The sequence below is a fragment of the Rhyacophila brunnea genome, unplaced genomic scaffold, assembly GCF_057557595.1.
Source record: "Rhyacophila brunnea isolate RB1 unplaced genomic scaffold, BYU_Rbru_1.0 scaffold_4, whole genome shotgun sequence".
In the NCBI taxonomy this organism is placed as follows: Eukaryota; Metazoa; Arthropoda; class Insecta; order Trichoptera; family Rhyacophilidae; genus Rhyacophila; species Rhyacophila brunnea.
This window is the reverse complement of record NW_028233068.1, coordinates 30,648,145-30,665,784: the sequence shown is the minus strand read 5'-3', so window position 1 is coordinate 30,665,784 and position 17,640 is coordinate 30,648,145. Positions and strand designations below refer to the sequence as shown.

The following is a 17,640-nucleotide window of genomic DNA, read 5'->3' as shown; positions in this document are numbered from 1 at the left end:
TGGGACGATATTTTAAAATACATATTTTCAAACGCACAGACATGTATTAGGTTACTCAAAATTTAGCTAAAAGATTTCTTATATTCTACCTATAATTACATATTATATTAGATGCCAAAAAGTGTTTTTTTGACATTGAGATTTGAATTGATTTTGCACCTTAATTAAAGTTGTTTCGAATTAGTACTTCCTATGTTACAGTCCATTCAGGTTTCAACCAAATAACAGCAACATGAAATAAAAGTGGCGATTCAATAATCTAACGTGCCGTGATAATAAATTATGTAAAAACTTATGATTATTTTTTCATTCAATAAAAATATAAAATTTTTCTTTTATTAATTTTTTTGATATATCAGATCTTCGTAGTGACCCTATTGCAATAATACATATCAACCTAAATAATTGCGATACGCAAGAGGCTATAGTAATTAGCGGCAGGTCTATAATATCAAAATGGTAATTTAAACAAAGCCTTCTGAAAAAAATGCATCTTTCCACTTCCACGCTGCTTTTATTCATTACTTAATCAATCGCAAGCATTTTCAGTTACAAAGGCCACAAGTTATTAATTAAAAAATGAAACAAAATATTAGAATCAAATTGATAGGAATATAATATTTTAAAACTTGAGATACCATTATGTAGTACTAACACAAATAATTATTTTTAGTGACATATTATAAGAACATCAGTCCGATAGGTTTTTATAAAAATATATGATTCGTCGCGATCAAAGACGTAAGCTTTTATGATGCTTTACAATCTTTACAAAATATGATTTAATAATTTTTTTTTTAAATTTATGGACAAATCTAATTCTATTCACATGTCATGGTGTAGGTATGTATAGTATGTATTTATTTGGCCCAAAATGAATGCCAATCAATATAAGTTTAACTGTGAAACAATAAATTAACTAAATCAATAAATTTATCATCAGTCAAAACAGTGACAAGTTTTTTTTATATTAGATTTTAGTGTGGCACAATTGCGGTTTAGAAATCATATTATTTCATAATAATTTATCGGTACCTAATTACAAAATAAAGGAACCAATATTTTTCAATGTATAAAAAGCCTCTGACACAAATATATTATAAGAAATACTTTAAATCTTTATGTCAGCAGTCTCATATTGTTTGCATTAACACACTGGGTATTAATAATACAATAACATAAATAATTACGCTACTTACCTAAAGTTAAAAATAAAAACGAAACATTACAACTGAGTACAAACTGATATGTCTATTAGCCCAGTAAAAATATAAATTAATCATTAATTATAATAATGAAGTGAATGTTTATTTTCCTGCGAGGTGTTGTTGAATTTGAGCACTCGTCTTTCCTTTGGTTTCGGGTATAACAAACCAAATGAAGATGGTGGCTAGTACCATGAATGCTGCAAACACCCAGAATGTGTTATGGCTTCCTATATTATTCACCATGGTGGGGAATATCTTGGTGACGATGAATACCAAAGCCCAGTTGAACATGACAGCGATACCGCTGGCCACTCCTTTGCATTCTGAAGAGAACAATTCTCCCATCATCATCCATGGAATGGGACCGAAACCAAGCGAAAAGGTGATGATGAAAATCACCATACTGGCCAATGGAATCCAGCCAATATTGGTCACATCGTATTTATCGAATTGCAGCTTGAAGAAAACACCGAGAGCGGTCAGGCACAGCCCCATAACGATGCTGCTTTGCAAAAGCAAAATTCTTCTTCCGGCTTTCTCGATGAGCAGGGAAGAAATTACAGTGAATAAAGTTTGGACGACACCCACGACAATAGTAGCAATTGTGGGATGGATATCAGATCCGGATGACTTGAAGATGGGCATTGTGTAAAAGATAACAGCATTGATGCCGCTGACTTGCTGGAAAAACATGAGACCGAGACTGCAAATTAGAGCCATTCTGTTAGCCCTGTTGATCACCAAATCTTTGAGCGACGCCTTATTCTGCGATGCAACATCTACTTCCCGTTGCATGATTTCGATTTCACCAGAAATATCACAGTTAGGTCCGCGGAGCCAACGCAGCGAGTGTTCGGCATCTCGCAGGCGATTCTTCTTCAGCAAGTATTGCGGTGTCTCCGGCACAAAGAAGAAGGCGAGGGCGAACAGGATTGGAAAAATAGCCGACACAATTGAAAGCGTTTGCCAGTCAGTGTAACCGCCCACCACATACGTGAAGAGTATCCCGATTGTGAGAAACAATTGGAAGAATGAGCCGAGAGCTCCTCTGATGGACGATTCAGCAATCTCACCAATGTACATGGGGGCTGTCACACAGATTCCACCTGAAAAAAAAAGACACATTTTCATTATAATCTATCAAAATGGTGACCATCAACCAAGTAAAGCAATTCCAGTGTAAAAATTGAATCAACATATTTTTACTTAATTGTATCTAGGTACCCTTTTTAATTTAATTTCGTAACTCAAAAAGTATTCTAAATCTAAAGCATATCATCGTAAATTTTAGATATCTATTTTACGGCATTAGTAAAAAACTTTTGTAAAACATTACACCAGAATTGAAAATATGTAATTTTAAATGGTTCTACAATCTAATATGGATCTTGGCCACCTTAAAAAGAACATTTTTTGTACTTATAAGAAATAGACATTAGGCACAACCTTTTGAGACTGGGTCTGAACAAACACACGCTGAAAAATAACTTGTGAATTGCGAGATCCGGTTTTCGTATCAGTGACCACGATTTCATAATTGGATTACCATGTTTCTTGAACTGCCAGAAGCCTGGCATGTTTAAGGGATCGCGTTGTTAGCACTAAATGAGTTAACTGTATCATTGTGCAGGCACAGATGGCAGAAAAATAGATGGGGGGGTCCCCATTTTGAAAAATATCCACAATATATTATTGATTTTCGACAGATGGAGTTATAATATTATAATAATTTAATTTTGGTGTTACATTGACATACCTATCATATAAATATTCAAATTTTATTTGCATAATATGACAAACATAAAGACTTAACGTCCGCCAGTGGTAAAGGATGGAGGTAGGCTGTAGAGATCCAATAAAATAGTGTACACTAAACATTGTAGGTCATACTTACTTATTTTCATTGAACTAAAAATACAAAATACAGATGGTATTGGATAGTTGTTTTTTTTTTTTTTTAAATTCAAATAAACCCTGCCTAAACCAAACCATACTATAAAAAAGTATTCTTCTATAATATCGCCATGGCAAGTAACATAAATATTTTGTTTCATTCCTGGAGTGGGGGGGAGTCCAGACCCAGGGACCCCTTGTGTGGCGATAGACATTATAGCACCAGCCGCGATGCTTACGAGATAAATTAGTGTTGATAATATAGACAATGTTAAAAAATCAGGATAAAAAATTAATTAAGTGGGTAGGTATGTGGTATATGCTAACCAGTGCCGACTCCAGCGAAGAACCTTCCAGCATATAGCATCACAGGCCCATTGGCGAAAATGATGAGCAACCAACTGAGCAAGAATGGGATACTCAGGCTGAGGATGGCTGGTTTTCTTCCGACCATCTCAGCTAGGGCTCCAACTGGGATGGCCAGAGCGAGAGCTCCTATCGCGAGGATAGAACTCACCCATGAACCTAGAAACATATACACAAGAAAATTACAATCAGCATCACATATACTCTACGGGTGGCTCTCGTGGTGCAGTGCATAAGGCGCTGGCCTTCCATCCGGGAGCTCTGGGTTTGATTCCGGTGAAGACACAATATATTTATGTGATTTTCTCAAAGCCTGGGTGTTTGTGATTGTTCAAAATTACTAACGACCTTGTAGAGCAAGGACATGGTTATTAATAATAATAATAAAAAAATATACTCAATATAAAAAATATATATATGTGTACCCTTTTTATGCTGACGGATAAGGTTTTTTTTTGTTTAAAAAAATCTTCGGTTTTGTGTCCATTAATGTTGAGGATGTTTTATGATGATTTTTAAAATGTCCTAATTATATTAATAAGTAGGTAATAAAAATTATTAACCCATCCAAAAACCGTAATAAAAATGACAACATGGATTGCAAAAGCAACTTTAATACTGAGGGGAGATTGAAACCCTCTAAAGTCGAAGAGATGAGACCAGGTCTGGATTTACCAAAAGGGCTACAGTCAGACCCAAAAAATAAATTGATGACATTTATGAATTAATGCAGGGGATTTCAGATGTGTCTACCAAAATTATTTTTGCAATACCCAATGATCAACATCGATTAAGTTCACTTGATTTAATTACAATAAATTATTAAATGCTACGTGATTTTGCAACAAAATGATAAGAATTAATAAAAATTTGGGGCCCCGTAAAGTTTAAATACGGTCCTGCATAATATAAGCGTCTTCTGTGTCCGTGACATAATCCGTCTCTAAAATATCTGTATAGGTTACCTAATTACGAAAAGGTACTACTAAATAAATAAGAGATTAATTAACCATTAGCGGATGAAACTAGTCATTTGTGACACCTAATTCAGACCAATAATTATGCTTCCCAAGATCGTACAACAATAATTATTCAATGAAGCTGAAATAATAAATATTAAAGATTTTTTTATGAAAGTTGTATAGCAGTCGTAAGCAACCTGTGGTGTACGTGAACAATGCTGTCCATCCGCGTTGAATCACAAAAACTCTTGTTAAATGTGTAACTATGTACCTACCTTCATCATTTTAAATGTTCGTAAACAGTTTATATACCAACAATGTTCGTATGTTCACACATAAATAATGTATCTTGGTCTGAACTAGGCACGAGTAACAAAAGTATGGCTTGTTCAAATACGAACACAACCTTGTAGTTAAAAAAACATACCTTCTTCGTCTGTGATCGTGAAGCTGGAAGTGGTGGTGACGTTGACATTGTAAATGATTTGCGGCAGAACTGGTGAAGTCCATGCCAAGATTGTGCCAGCAACTACAGCACCCAAGCCCGCTGGAAATTAAATGAAGGACATTGTTATGTAACGAAAGTATTTTTCTTATAATAAACCATACTGCAGTGGTATCTATTTAAATTATGTGCCGTGGCGCCCTGGGGCACGGTGATCAATACCCAGCAATCTAAATTCAACGCGCTGATGAACGATCACAATAATAGTGATATTGCTGAACCAGTTTGTGACCTCCAATTCTTCCCTCACGACATAAAATTGTTTTTAAACAGCACCTATATCATCTTAGCAATTGGTTTCCAAAATACTGCAAAATACACGAATATAGTATGGATAAGCTCACATGGATTGAGGATCTGAGAGAATTGAGGCTAGCTACAGTAACGTGACGTGCCGCTAGGGCTAGGAGGTGATGCGTTGCTTGAAGGCGATACGTTAAATAAGGAATGCGAAGAATACAACTTTTGAGAGTAGATGTAGTGTGTTACTAGATAACTGTATCTAGTTTAATTCGGCCATTTGAGAAACAGCATGAGGTACCTACACCTTTTTTAATATTTTTAGACACATCGAATTTCTTTTTCCTAAGCGTTTAACGTTGTATTTGTATGTCGATAGTTAGATACATAGACATGTCTTGAAACAACAAGGTTAGCTTGGAAAACATAATATAAATAATATGTTTTTAAAAAGGCATCCTTCCAGCTGCTACCGTCGTCAATAAATAAAATAAAACTTCCGCAAATCTACAGATCTTGATGATGTCGCTCGATCTGAAAGCCGCACGCCTTTGAAAATAGCTGTAAGCGACGTAAGCGATGGAAATAAATAGATATATCACTATTATACAACCGGCTTGCTAGATAAATCAGACACACCCACATTATTGACTAATATTAAATTTTCTTATTGTGGTGTGTGGACGTGGTGTAATAAATGGGATCAGACGAGATCGCAATTCAACGACCACGTGTTTATTAAAGGGGGTACGCCCGACAAAATCAGACGCAATCAGAGCCAATTGATCGAATAACTTGTAAACAAGTCTACCCTTCACTGCTCGGACAAATTTAATCACAAATTTAAAATTAAATTTGTTAATTAGCGCCGCCATTGAGTCGGAAACTTCTGGGTGCTTGCTTCTCCAGACAGTACCAAATTCGTCACTGATCTGTTCTTGGTAGAAACAATAATATGAAAGTACAGTGGAACTTCGATTATTCGGACCTTGATTATCCGGATTATTCAAAACAAACACTAGTTAGTTTTCTGAAACGTTCATTTTCGCAATTTAAATATTTATTTTTTTAATTTATCGATATACCATCGAAAAGAATAGCGCAGACGAATCCAATAATCAACAACTTGGGTGGAAAACGGTTTATATTTTAAAAGCCAAGGCACACATAGTACAGTTTATAATAATTTTATAAATTAGAGAATTAAAATGATGCTGCTCGTCTGGTAAGGGGCGAGCTCCCGACCACGTTACCAGTAATACTTATCAGTTAACATCAATAATTATTAGTGTTGATACTATCTAATCATCGCCCCCTCCCGGTTGCGATGCGCCGTTGTGACTTCTTCGGAAATGGATCACAGGCAAAACGTCCAAGCCTGCTAATCAATTTTGTACATATACATAAAATATAAAATGATATTAATCTTAGCTAAATTCAATTCAGAAGGAGAGTCAATTTAGTAGACGTAAAAGTAGTTCGTGCGTGTTACCCTTAGTATTAAAGATGTAGGTACCTAATTATTTACATTTGAATTTCGTTATGGGTTAAGAGTTTAAATCACGTATTGCATTGTATTATGCTAGGTACTGTCGCATTTAAAACCTACAAACGGTAAACCATTATGAAAAATATAGAAGTGTCCAGGAGTTGATAAAAAGGGATGAGAAAATTATTTTGAATGATACAATCGTGATTACTGAAGTTGTTTTATGGTGAGTTTTCTAAGGTTGGCGCTATTTTTATTTCACTTTACGGTGAGTAAATTATTTTTCTGAGATTATGCTACGACAGTAATTATTGTAGAACACTTATTCCATTTTATGTATTTTTGCGATGAAATGTCTACTGCCTTTTCACGAGAAAACTGCTGCAGTGGAAAATGTCCACTCTAGTGAACACGTTTAAAATGTCGAAAAGGTAATTGCATTAATTTCATGTATGTATTTAAGAAAAGCAATTAATCGTCAAACACTTACAAATAAGTTTCATTGAAAGTGTTGGCTCTCTTACAACAGCGGATAGTACATATGTATATTTTCTCAACCTACAACTCAATTGACATTCAATTGTTCAACCAATTTATAAATACGTACGTCAATAACTGGCTTATTTTTTGACAATCAGAGTTTCCCAAACTCTGGTGGGTATGGAAAAGATTTGAATTTTGGATATGCAGTTAAACATTGTTATTGTAAAAATATTTGACTTATCAGTGATTCGCGCAGTGCTGCCAACCATCGTGTGACTACAGCATGTTCGACAGTAAGTACAGCAAAGATGCTATAATTTTGCAATTCAATATTTAAAAAAACTTTTAATCAAGTCTGAAAAGATTTTTTATGTGGAATACGCCGGTAAAATCAATGTCGCTAAAGGGGTTCCCACTAGCATGTTGAATGTTTGAGGTACTCCGCTTTAAAGAATGGTCGTTATAACTAAACTCACGGACGTTCCAATAATATGACGATTGCCCCTGAAAACAGTATTGGGTACCTACCTACGCAATTAATTTTGATTTAAAAAAATCGTAGAAGTGTATATATATACCATACACAAGGTCACGATCATATCATATATAATATATAAATATATCTACATGCAGTATTACCACTGAAATATTAATGTCGTTATGAATATAAAAAATTAACGATTAAATTAAACTAATATATTTATTATAACTTATAACTTCTAACAATGTAATACATAATATGTATATACTATGTAAGACATATTATGTCAATATCGACTATTATCTCTGAGAAAAACTACCTATTTAATAACATCGATTCAAATATTGGGAATGAAAAAAATACCAAATATTATGTCATGGGCCGGGGAAGAGGTGAATTACTACAATTGAAATAAAAGTTATGAAGTTTATAATGGCTGAAAACGTCAAATCTACAAAATAATTCATAGACTTCATCGCCGGAGCGACATAGGTACCTACTTCTTGCTGCCTTTTGCAATAAATAAGCTACATTTGTAAACAAGAATAATTAATATACCTTTATTAGATTGAAAACGCCCACGGTGGCCGCGCGGCTTAAGCGTTGGACTATAACGCCGTGGGTCCCAGGTTCGAATCCTGGGTCTGGCAAGTACACATATTGTTTTTCAATGTGTGTGTGTCAGAGTATGGACCTAATAGGTTGAGCAAGTGGCTGACATCCATTTCTTGTAAAAAACAAAATCTGTCAATACAAACCTCTACTCTGTGGAGGCCCATATGATCCTATTAGGATCGGACATGGTCGAAAGAAAGAAAGAAGAAGAAGATTGAAAACACCTTACAGAAATCGCTTGTACCTACCACGAGAACACCACTCAAATTATTCTTACATTTAAAAAAACTGATATCAAAGTTGTGTTATAAAAATATATCGTTTGCCAAAACCTAAATTGGAGATATTTCCAATGAAATGTTTCAATATTGCAATCCTTTGTATTAATCGTGTATGAACACTATTCTTCATGCATCATGTTGGACATTGCAAGTATTTTTAGCTAATTTTGAAGAAAGCGATTTTTTCTTATAGTGGTAGCCACGAGAACACCACTCAAATTATTCTTACATTTAAAAAAACTGATATCAAAGTTGTGTTATAAAAATATATCGTTTGCCAAAACCTAAAGTGGAGATATTTCCAATGAAATGTTTCAATATTGCAATCCTTTGTATTAATCGTGTATGAACACTATTCTTCATGCATCATGTGGGACATTGCAAGTATTTTTAGTTAATTTTGAAGAAAGCGATTTTTTCTTATAGTGGTAGGTAAGTCTACGATTCCAATACAGCGGAGATATCAGGCATACAATGATAAAATACAATCGTGTATACATTATGTTGCAAACCCGACTGACACGGATGCGTGTCTAAACGGAATTTGGTAAGTAATCTGTATGTTAAGTTTTAGGCAATGTAAACATCATGGAAAATGAGTTACTGGAACTGACAGCGTCTACAACTTTCTTACCACAACATTTCTTTCAACATTCTAGATTTTTTTTAAACTTTGCATTTTTACTAGACCTGGATGGACGCAGATGTTGGAGGAGACTACTACCCATATGGAGTTGTTGCACCAGGAAGAAGAGGAAAAATTTGCTGCGAAATTACTTCTAACCTGTCTGCCATATTTTCTATGATCACATTCCGTATATCACCCAAATTATACAAATAGGAAATATGCCAGGATAGTATAAGTTTTTTTTTAAATATAGGTAGGTATCTGTACAGTGAACATATTTCCTTGGTAAAAATAGTGGACACATTGATTTTTGTTCTGTACTACTGTTTCCCGAACTATTGAAAAATTTCCGTGACCTATTTTCCTCCTAAAAATAATGTATGAATTTCAAAATGAATGTCAAAAGTGGGGTTTTTTTTTTTTTAAATTAAATCCAAATGATACCACGTTCAAATAAAAAAATGTCCTCTTAAATAAAGGACGGGTGGTCTGCGTATGTATAATCTATATTCGGTAACTTTGCATATCTGTCAATAGTGTTATACAATCGATTTAAGTAGACTTTTATCATAACTGGTTTGGAAGTGAAGTACCAAAGAAGTTAGTAAGTAAAATATATTAAACATACGCTTCGAGTATGTCGGAATAGTTTCGAAATTATATTATTAACACGCCATATAAAACGAGAGCATTTTTTGCGACCTCTGTCGGACATGCGCTGCTCTAATTTTATCCAAGTAGGTATAAATAAAGACGAAAAGTGAAAGTGATAAAGAAAAGTGATTAGTTCAATACAAAATATTCGAATAGCATCCAGACTATAAGCACATAACGAACATAATATTAAAAAAAAAACAAAAAAGATGGCGATGGGTAGGTACTAGTAGCTATGTATTCAATTAACAATTTAATTGATGGGAGAAAAATGATCTGACTGTACGTTTTTCATCTTTTAAATAAATATTAGTATAAATAAACACAGTACATGATACATATAAGTTACAGTGGTTTAGACAAAAAGCAACACACATTTTAGTTGTTTCACGAGAAATGTGTTTTCATTGTAGAGTGTGTTTATTTTATCATTGACAACTTGCAGTCATAGGAGTCAATGAATGATCAACATAAAAAATCCATAGTTGTTATCAATTAAGAAATCAAATCTAAATAATTTATCAATTATAGTTTGTTATTTTAGTTTGTTACGAATGATAAAATACAATTTAAATAGGTACCGACTTCTCTATTATTTATACACATATACTCACAAAATATATGTAGTTTACAATTCGATATAGGTACGTACTTCGTCAATTTGAATATTAAATTTATTTTCCAAAATTAATGTAGGTACCTATTGTCCGGCAACTTCATCTTGGCTACGTGGCAAATCTGTGAACTACAATCCCCTCCAGTACAGCTAATCGAACTTCCGGTTTCAAATTAGGAACGCCCCCAAATTATTCATTACATTTTTGACACTTCGTATTGGGCGCATCTATCAATTTACGTAATTTGAAGCTTTTTATATTCAAAAGATGTCTAAAACAAAACGAAATGATGTTCGTAATATTATCAGTAAACTTTTGATTTATTGCGAAGAAGAAAAAGAGTCGTATTTAAAAGGCGAGCCTATACAATACTTTAAACAAGCCCATTTTACGGGTTCCTGTCATGTCAGGTATGTCAAAATTCAGTGTTGCAATCCTAGAAATATTTCCCCAAATACTGGAAATTATGTTTGTATTTTATAAAGTTATGTGTATCGTAATCTATTTTATTAACATTTTAGACGTATAATTAAGTATAAATGATCATTAGTTAGTTCATGAATTATCCTTGTATTTTTAAACCGATAAGTAGGTATATATTGTTTTAAAATTTATGTAAGATGGATATAATTTAATTTATAGAAAATTATTTTCACAGTATGTGTTTCTACAACAATTTTAGTAAAAATACGATATAAAGACATCATTTGTAAATTATAAAACATGTGATTGGGTCATCAATATAATATTGAATATGTTATATCTTTCACTTCTACTTATTTAGTCATAATTTGTGTGCTAGTTATTTCATTAATAAATACCTACAGCAATATTATCAGTTAATGTGGGTTCAATGATACATTTCCTTCCAAATTCAATAATTACGCTGTATTAATTAACTTAATATAATAGTAATAATTAAGAGGTGAAATTATTTGAAAAAAAAATTCTATTGATATTTATTGAACAATAATTAGACTTATAAATTAATGTACTTAAAATGTACTAAAACTAAAATGTATTAAAAAAATGTACTAAAACTTAAAACCTTATTTCGCGGATATGTTTTCTCAAAAAATGACAACACTGAGAAATATTCTAAATGCGACAAGGGCGACTTCCTGTTGTCGCCTAAATAATGTTGTCGGACAGTACACGAAGGAGTATACTGACCGAGTTATAAATATAATGAACATGTAAAGCATGCAAAAACTCTTTCATCTCAGAGTGTTACTACATATTTATTGTGTGAATTCAATGCAGAGGAGGATTGGTCCAGCGTGATATCGGGAGAAATCCTGGTTTGGTGACGAGTCCCAAATGAATTTTACGTATATTCATAAATCCATAATTAGAGAATTACGAGGACTGGTATCGGGTGACCAATCCGCCCCAGTGCAACAGTAGACACGTTATACTTTCAATAACAATTAATTATATTCATAACTCGTAAGATAAGGTAAGCCATGTTTTAACTGTTAACTGGTTTTCGGGGCACAATGCACGTCTCAGCTTTTTAGGAGAATGTACACAATACATTACAATGATATATTACTTTATGCTAGTTTCATGCGAAATGTTTGTAGAGTGCCGTCTACTTGCGATACCTACCGAACGCTATTATTTGATTAATTACGAAAAAGATAAATAAAAAATGTAGGTACATATTCGTAATAAAACTGCGTTATTGGAAATTGTGGTGCAATATAATATTATATTATATTATTAGTGGCGGAATATGAAACATGCTATTCAATACAATTTCCTAAACAATTAAAGTGTTTTAATAAACCAATTCGTACACTTCAAACAATATTAAAAAGTAAATATTTTAATATAAAATGAGTATTTGTTGAAGGCATTGATTGAATGTAGGTTTATCTTTTATCAATTCTTTTGAATGTGTAGGAGAGATTTTTTAATATTATATTTTAATATCATATAGCCTGCATATATTTATTTTGAATCTAGCTTTGGTATACGCTGCGCTCCAAGCAAAAGCGAGAACAGTTCAACTAAACTTCACTGATATGTATTAGTTATCTACATTCTGCACTCTACAGCTACTCGATACAGCATAAGAAATTTAAAATATTTAACGGTTGAGAGCTTTTTACCACGTTTCACGGAAGACGTTTTTTTGGTAATTAGTCGGTGGGGTCACGATAAACTAAATTGCGTGACTAAAATTGCGAAACTAAATGACATTTTAAATGGTCGAGGGGTGGGAATTGTGCAACACTCTTTATGAGTCTTACGACCATTGAACAATATTAAAAGCTGGTCCTTCCTGAGTTTTTAAAATCGTTTTTATTAATATTATGAAATGTGTCTATATATATTTCACATGCAGTAAAACTAATGTACTTTTTATTTAAAGACCTTATATAGTGAAGTCCTAGTTGAATAATAACTTCCTGGCTCTTGAGACGATACCCGATAACGAATATAGCACAAAAGATTAAAATATTTTTTAATGTAGATACATATTATTAAATTTAATAGTAGAGGGCTGTGGATTTCGTACTTCAATATAAACAATATGAGAGTTTTTGGACCACGGAGTAGGTGCTAGATAAAATCAGGTTTTTCAACTGCCAAACGGGTTACACATTCGTGCATGAAAGTTGCACAACTACTCGTATATACACAACAAAGTGGGATCTTTTAATACGGTTTCGAATTCTGCGATGGAATACAGAGTACTTACTTGAATGGTAAGTACTTAATTTATTATTATGGTTATTGGTTCCTTATTTTACTGAACCGGATTTTGACAGTAATAATATATTTTCGAGAAAATACATATCGAAAGGAGTTACAATCGCCTGTTTTAAATTATAGTTATGTAATTACACCGTATAATAATGATTGAGTATATTTATTTTTAACTTAATACTTAAATAAAATTATAACGAGCGATAGATTCAAGTTTTAAGAAAATTCACCCACCAGTTCAAGTAGTGAAACAATTCCATGTAAATAATTACAAATTGGTTAGGATTAATTAATATGATGAGGCCGGGATAGTTTTTTTTTTAAACTAACCCAATCAGCAGTCTAATAATAATAAATTGAATAAGTAATGAATATTACAACTTTGTTTTTTATACTTACATTTTTGAAATATTTTGCAAACAAAAATAAATATTTATAAAAATACTCGTAGAAACACTAAACTTACAGTCAACCACAGAGGTTACAACTACAAGTAGGACTATCAAAAATATGGATACATTTTGACCGATACTTCGTTACTTATCATTCAATACAATACCGGTATCGATACTTTATTTGGATACCGACATCGATATTTTGCGTTTTTTTTTCGCTCGATGACGGCCTTAGTTACCGGTGACAAAACACCACATTAAAATTAATCCGATGGTAATAATTATCTAGATTATCAACTAGAGAGGTGAGCACTCTTGCTAAGTCAATGAGTTCAACATACTTAATTTGATTGCTGTTTACGTACATCCAATCACGTACATAGGTATCTAAAATTGGAATGATTTTTTCTCTCATTAATAAAATTGACGAGTGATAGTATTCACGTACGCTTACTACCTTTTCGATTACTATAAATCTTATTGAAATCCTGCGGCTAACCTATGAGTGATGTAGATAAAATATCAATTGAATTGAATTATGGGTTTGATAGCGAAATGAATGTCGCTATTTTTCTATCAACATAATCGTTCAACTTATTTTACAAAACTATATTACTTAGAATCCACTCTGTCATGTTACCTACTATTATTATTTATTCTTTTACAAAAAAGTGTAAATATACCGATAAACATACAAGGAAAGACAAAGGTCACTGAGGTGTTTGTACTAGATGTTATTTAAAGCTTTAGTTGTAATGAATACTTCTCGGTATATTTTAAATTAGGTTAAAAATATTTTCTTGAAAATTAATATAATATTTCACACTCTAAAGTGCTAAAGTATAAAGGACAAGACTATTTTGCAAACCGATTTCTAGGTATGCCAACGTCATTGCATATTTCACATATTTAATATTATTCGACGAAAGTAAATAAAACCTAACGTAAAATAAATTTCATTGTATTTTATAAACCTATTGTATACCTATATTATAGAAACATTTTATTTTATTTTATGTAATAAATTTTTACTAAGAGTTGACAGTATTTAAAGAAAGTGTAATAAAACATTGATTGACGAAGACACCTATTAAATACGATAACTATTTATAAGTACCTATTTCGAGTCTTATAAAAAATAAGTTATTTATAATAATACATTTTTGTTTCGTGTCATGTTCCACTTTTCCACAATACCTACCCACTAAGGATAAATACCTATTCAATTTTTACAATCACAAACAGTAACGGAAAAATTCCGTGATGCCTAGAAAATAAATACATAACTACCTACGTTCAAATGTGTTTTTCAGAAAATTTTAAATAATCCTCAACTACAAATTTCATATACTTAACATATTTATTAATTGAGTTAGCATTTACTTGGTATAATTCCATTTTACAAGAAATGAAAATATAATAAATATCAAATTCTACAGGTTTTTCAAAGGTTTGTCGATAGCTATTTCGGTTGTAACACCATTATCAAGACTATTCAGATAGGCCGTTTGCCTTTGCTTAAATAATTATTGTTAAAAAAAGAAAAGCAAGTTACTTATTACTTCAAATGACTCACTAAAACATAAAATTATAACAAATTTTACATTTTTTGCTATTCATGTTTACGAGTAGGTACATATCGTCGGTGTTTTGTAAAAAGGGCGAATCAGCCATTTTGGCGAAATTGAGATTTTAATGAAAACACAATATGTACCTCACTAGCCTTGTTATGTAAAAACGGCGAACTTGTATCTCCTCGGGAAAGCACTTAAAAACGATAATCGTAAGGGCGAATATCCACTTTGTGTTATGAATAAAAGGCGAATGTGACATATTAGGCCTTTTAAAATAAAATCTGTCCTAAAGTAGTGGTAAGTGTTATGGTACGGGCGAATATACGATATTCGCCCTTTCTGCATATCTACATACATATTAATGTGACTATTGTTAAATCAAAATTGTCAAGTTCGCCCAACGTCACTATCATTCGTGTCATTTTATTATTGACAAAGCTTATTGGCGGGATTGTTTTTAAAAGTTTCCTCGGTGTAATTTATGGCTCGATGACATTGAGCTACTTTACAAGCTGCTTGTCGGCGAATTTAAAAGCGGGTGAGTCAGCTAATGCGATTGTGATGATGACACACAAAACTTTCCACTCGCTCAGAAGCCAACAAGCTAGTGATTTGAAACCATCATTTTTGGTACTATTTTGACAGGATGTATTGAATAGTTCGTTTTTTTACTTGCTAGTTTGCCACTATCGCTCTACTGCGCAGACGCAGATCGGCCCACACGCCAGCGTGTAGCGTGTAAAGTGGCCCGGCATTCAACTTTTCTCGATAGACTACTTACAATCTGCTTGTTAGCTTGTTCGGTGATGACATTGGGCGAGTTTACAAGCAGATTGTAAATTCGCCAACAAGTAGCTCAATGTCATCGAGCCATTAGTGATAAAAGAATGTTTAAGTTGACAACTTGTTAAACAATAGTTTGAAATATAGTTATTTGCCTTTTCTACTAATTGAACAGAATTTGTATTCAATATTAAGTATTCATCGAGTGATACAACATACTTTACCTCAAAATGGGCGAGATGTAAGTTTTCTTGTTTAATTTTTCGTGTTGTACAGTTGTTAAGCAATTTTGGTTTCGTTATGAAATATTGTAATTTTAAATTGACATATTAATATTGTTTGCATATGTATATATAACATACCTACTTAATAATAGTATATGCATTCTTTTTAACTCTTCCTTCTTTCTGACACGCTTGAAATTACGAAAAAGTGATACCTACTCGTTATTTTATTGTATTTCAGATTGTCTCGAGGACAACAGATGGTTAAATTAGTTCAGTACAAATTAGGTGTAATTACTGCAGAGGGATTGAGTGACGCTACCACCGCTTTTTACACTAATTCGCTGGCGATTTAACCTGAGAAATCTTCAGAAATCCAATCCAACCAAGTAATTGCTATCTCAAGTAGAGTTGGGTATTTCCCGAAAAAATCTCAATCTCGAGATTCGGGATTTCCCGAAATGATTAAATTTTGAATTCTCGAGATTCGGAACTTCCAGAACAGAATTCTTGGGAATTCTCGGGAATTCTCGAGATATCAGAAAATTTAAAAAAAAACCTGGGAAAATCCTATAATCAGTGTAAAAACAGACAAATTCCAAAAAAATATGATTTTTTTATTTATGTAAGAAGACAAGCAAAATAAAAGGAGGAAAACAAAAATAATTAAAAACATTACCTACTTATTAAAATGGAAGTTCAAAACACAGACTGTCAATCGCTGCGTCTGACAATCGCATGCGATTTTGAGATACAAAATTCCCTGATGTTGCAAAAATTGCGCTCATTTGGAGTCGACGTTGGCTTAATTGTCTTAAATGCCCTGATCAGTCTTTCAACGTTTTGTGTTTTCTGTCCACTTTTTCATATATATAGAAAATCGTTTTTTCAATTAATATTTGATAATAAAGAAATCCCGAGAAAAGATTCTCGAGATTCGGGATTGAAAATTTCACGAGAATGAAAATTTCACGAGAATTCCCGTCGGGAAATTCCCGAAACCCAACTCTAGTCTCAAGTGATCATAATTCGTCGAAGTGCTGAAAACTATTTGATTTTGGATAAGAAAACAGAGAGATTTGTGTCCGCATTTATTTGTAATGATTGTGGGCAGAAATATCGTTATAAGAGTAAATTAAAAAAATCATTTGATTAATAAGCTTTTTAAAAAACACATTAAGATAAAATTGCGGAAATGGAAAGAAAAAATTAGCTGAGAGCCACTGGAAAAGAGTATAAAACTGCGACGGGAAATGTTGTTCAACATAGGAAACGATTTAATTTTTCTGCAGAAAATGTACATTTGCAGTGATAGATTTTTGGAGGAAGAAAAGGAAACGATTTTTGGGGAATTTTGGAAACTCTGTGAAAACGATAGCAACCAAGATGAACAGAGACAATATATTTCACACAGTATAACTATTGAAAACCCCAAAAGGCAGCGTGTAAACAATATTTCGCACAATTTTATTCATTTTGTATCTCCAGTCCAGTTAATTTATCATTACTTAATAAAAAATAATC

The 17,640-nt window shown here is 32.7% G+C and overlaps 1 protein-coding gene across 1 annotated transcript in view; it reads right to left on the bottom strand.

Moving 5' to 3' along the window:
• Positions 1-348: 348 nt before the first annotated feature.
• The window catches only part of LOC147067239 (facilitated trehalose transporter Tret1-like), a 58,553-nt gene continuing 41,261 nt past the window's right edge, over positions 349-17,640 (bottom strand). The window contains exons 3-5 of the mRNA XM_085953793.1: positions 4,857-4,976; positions 3,429-3,626; positions 349-2,314 (exon numbers count right to left, since the gene is read on the bottom strand). Coding sequence (XP_085809919.1) covers positions 1,308-2,314; positions 3,429-3,626; positions 4,857-4,976 — 1,325 coding nt within the window. The 3' untranslated portion in view covers positions 349-1,307. The remainder of the gene's footprint in view (positions 2,315-3,428; positions 3,627-4,856; positions 4,977-17,640) is intronic.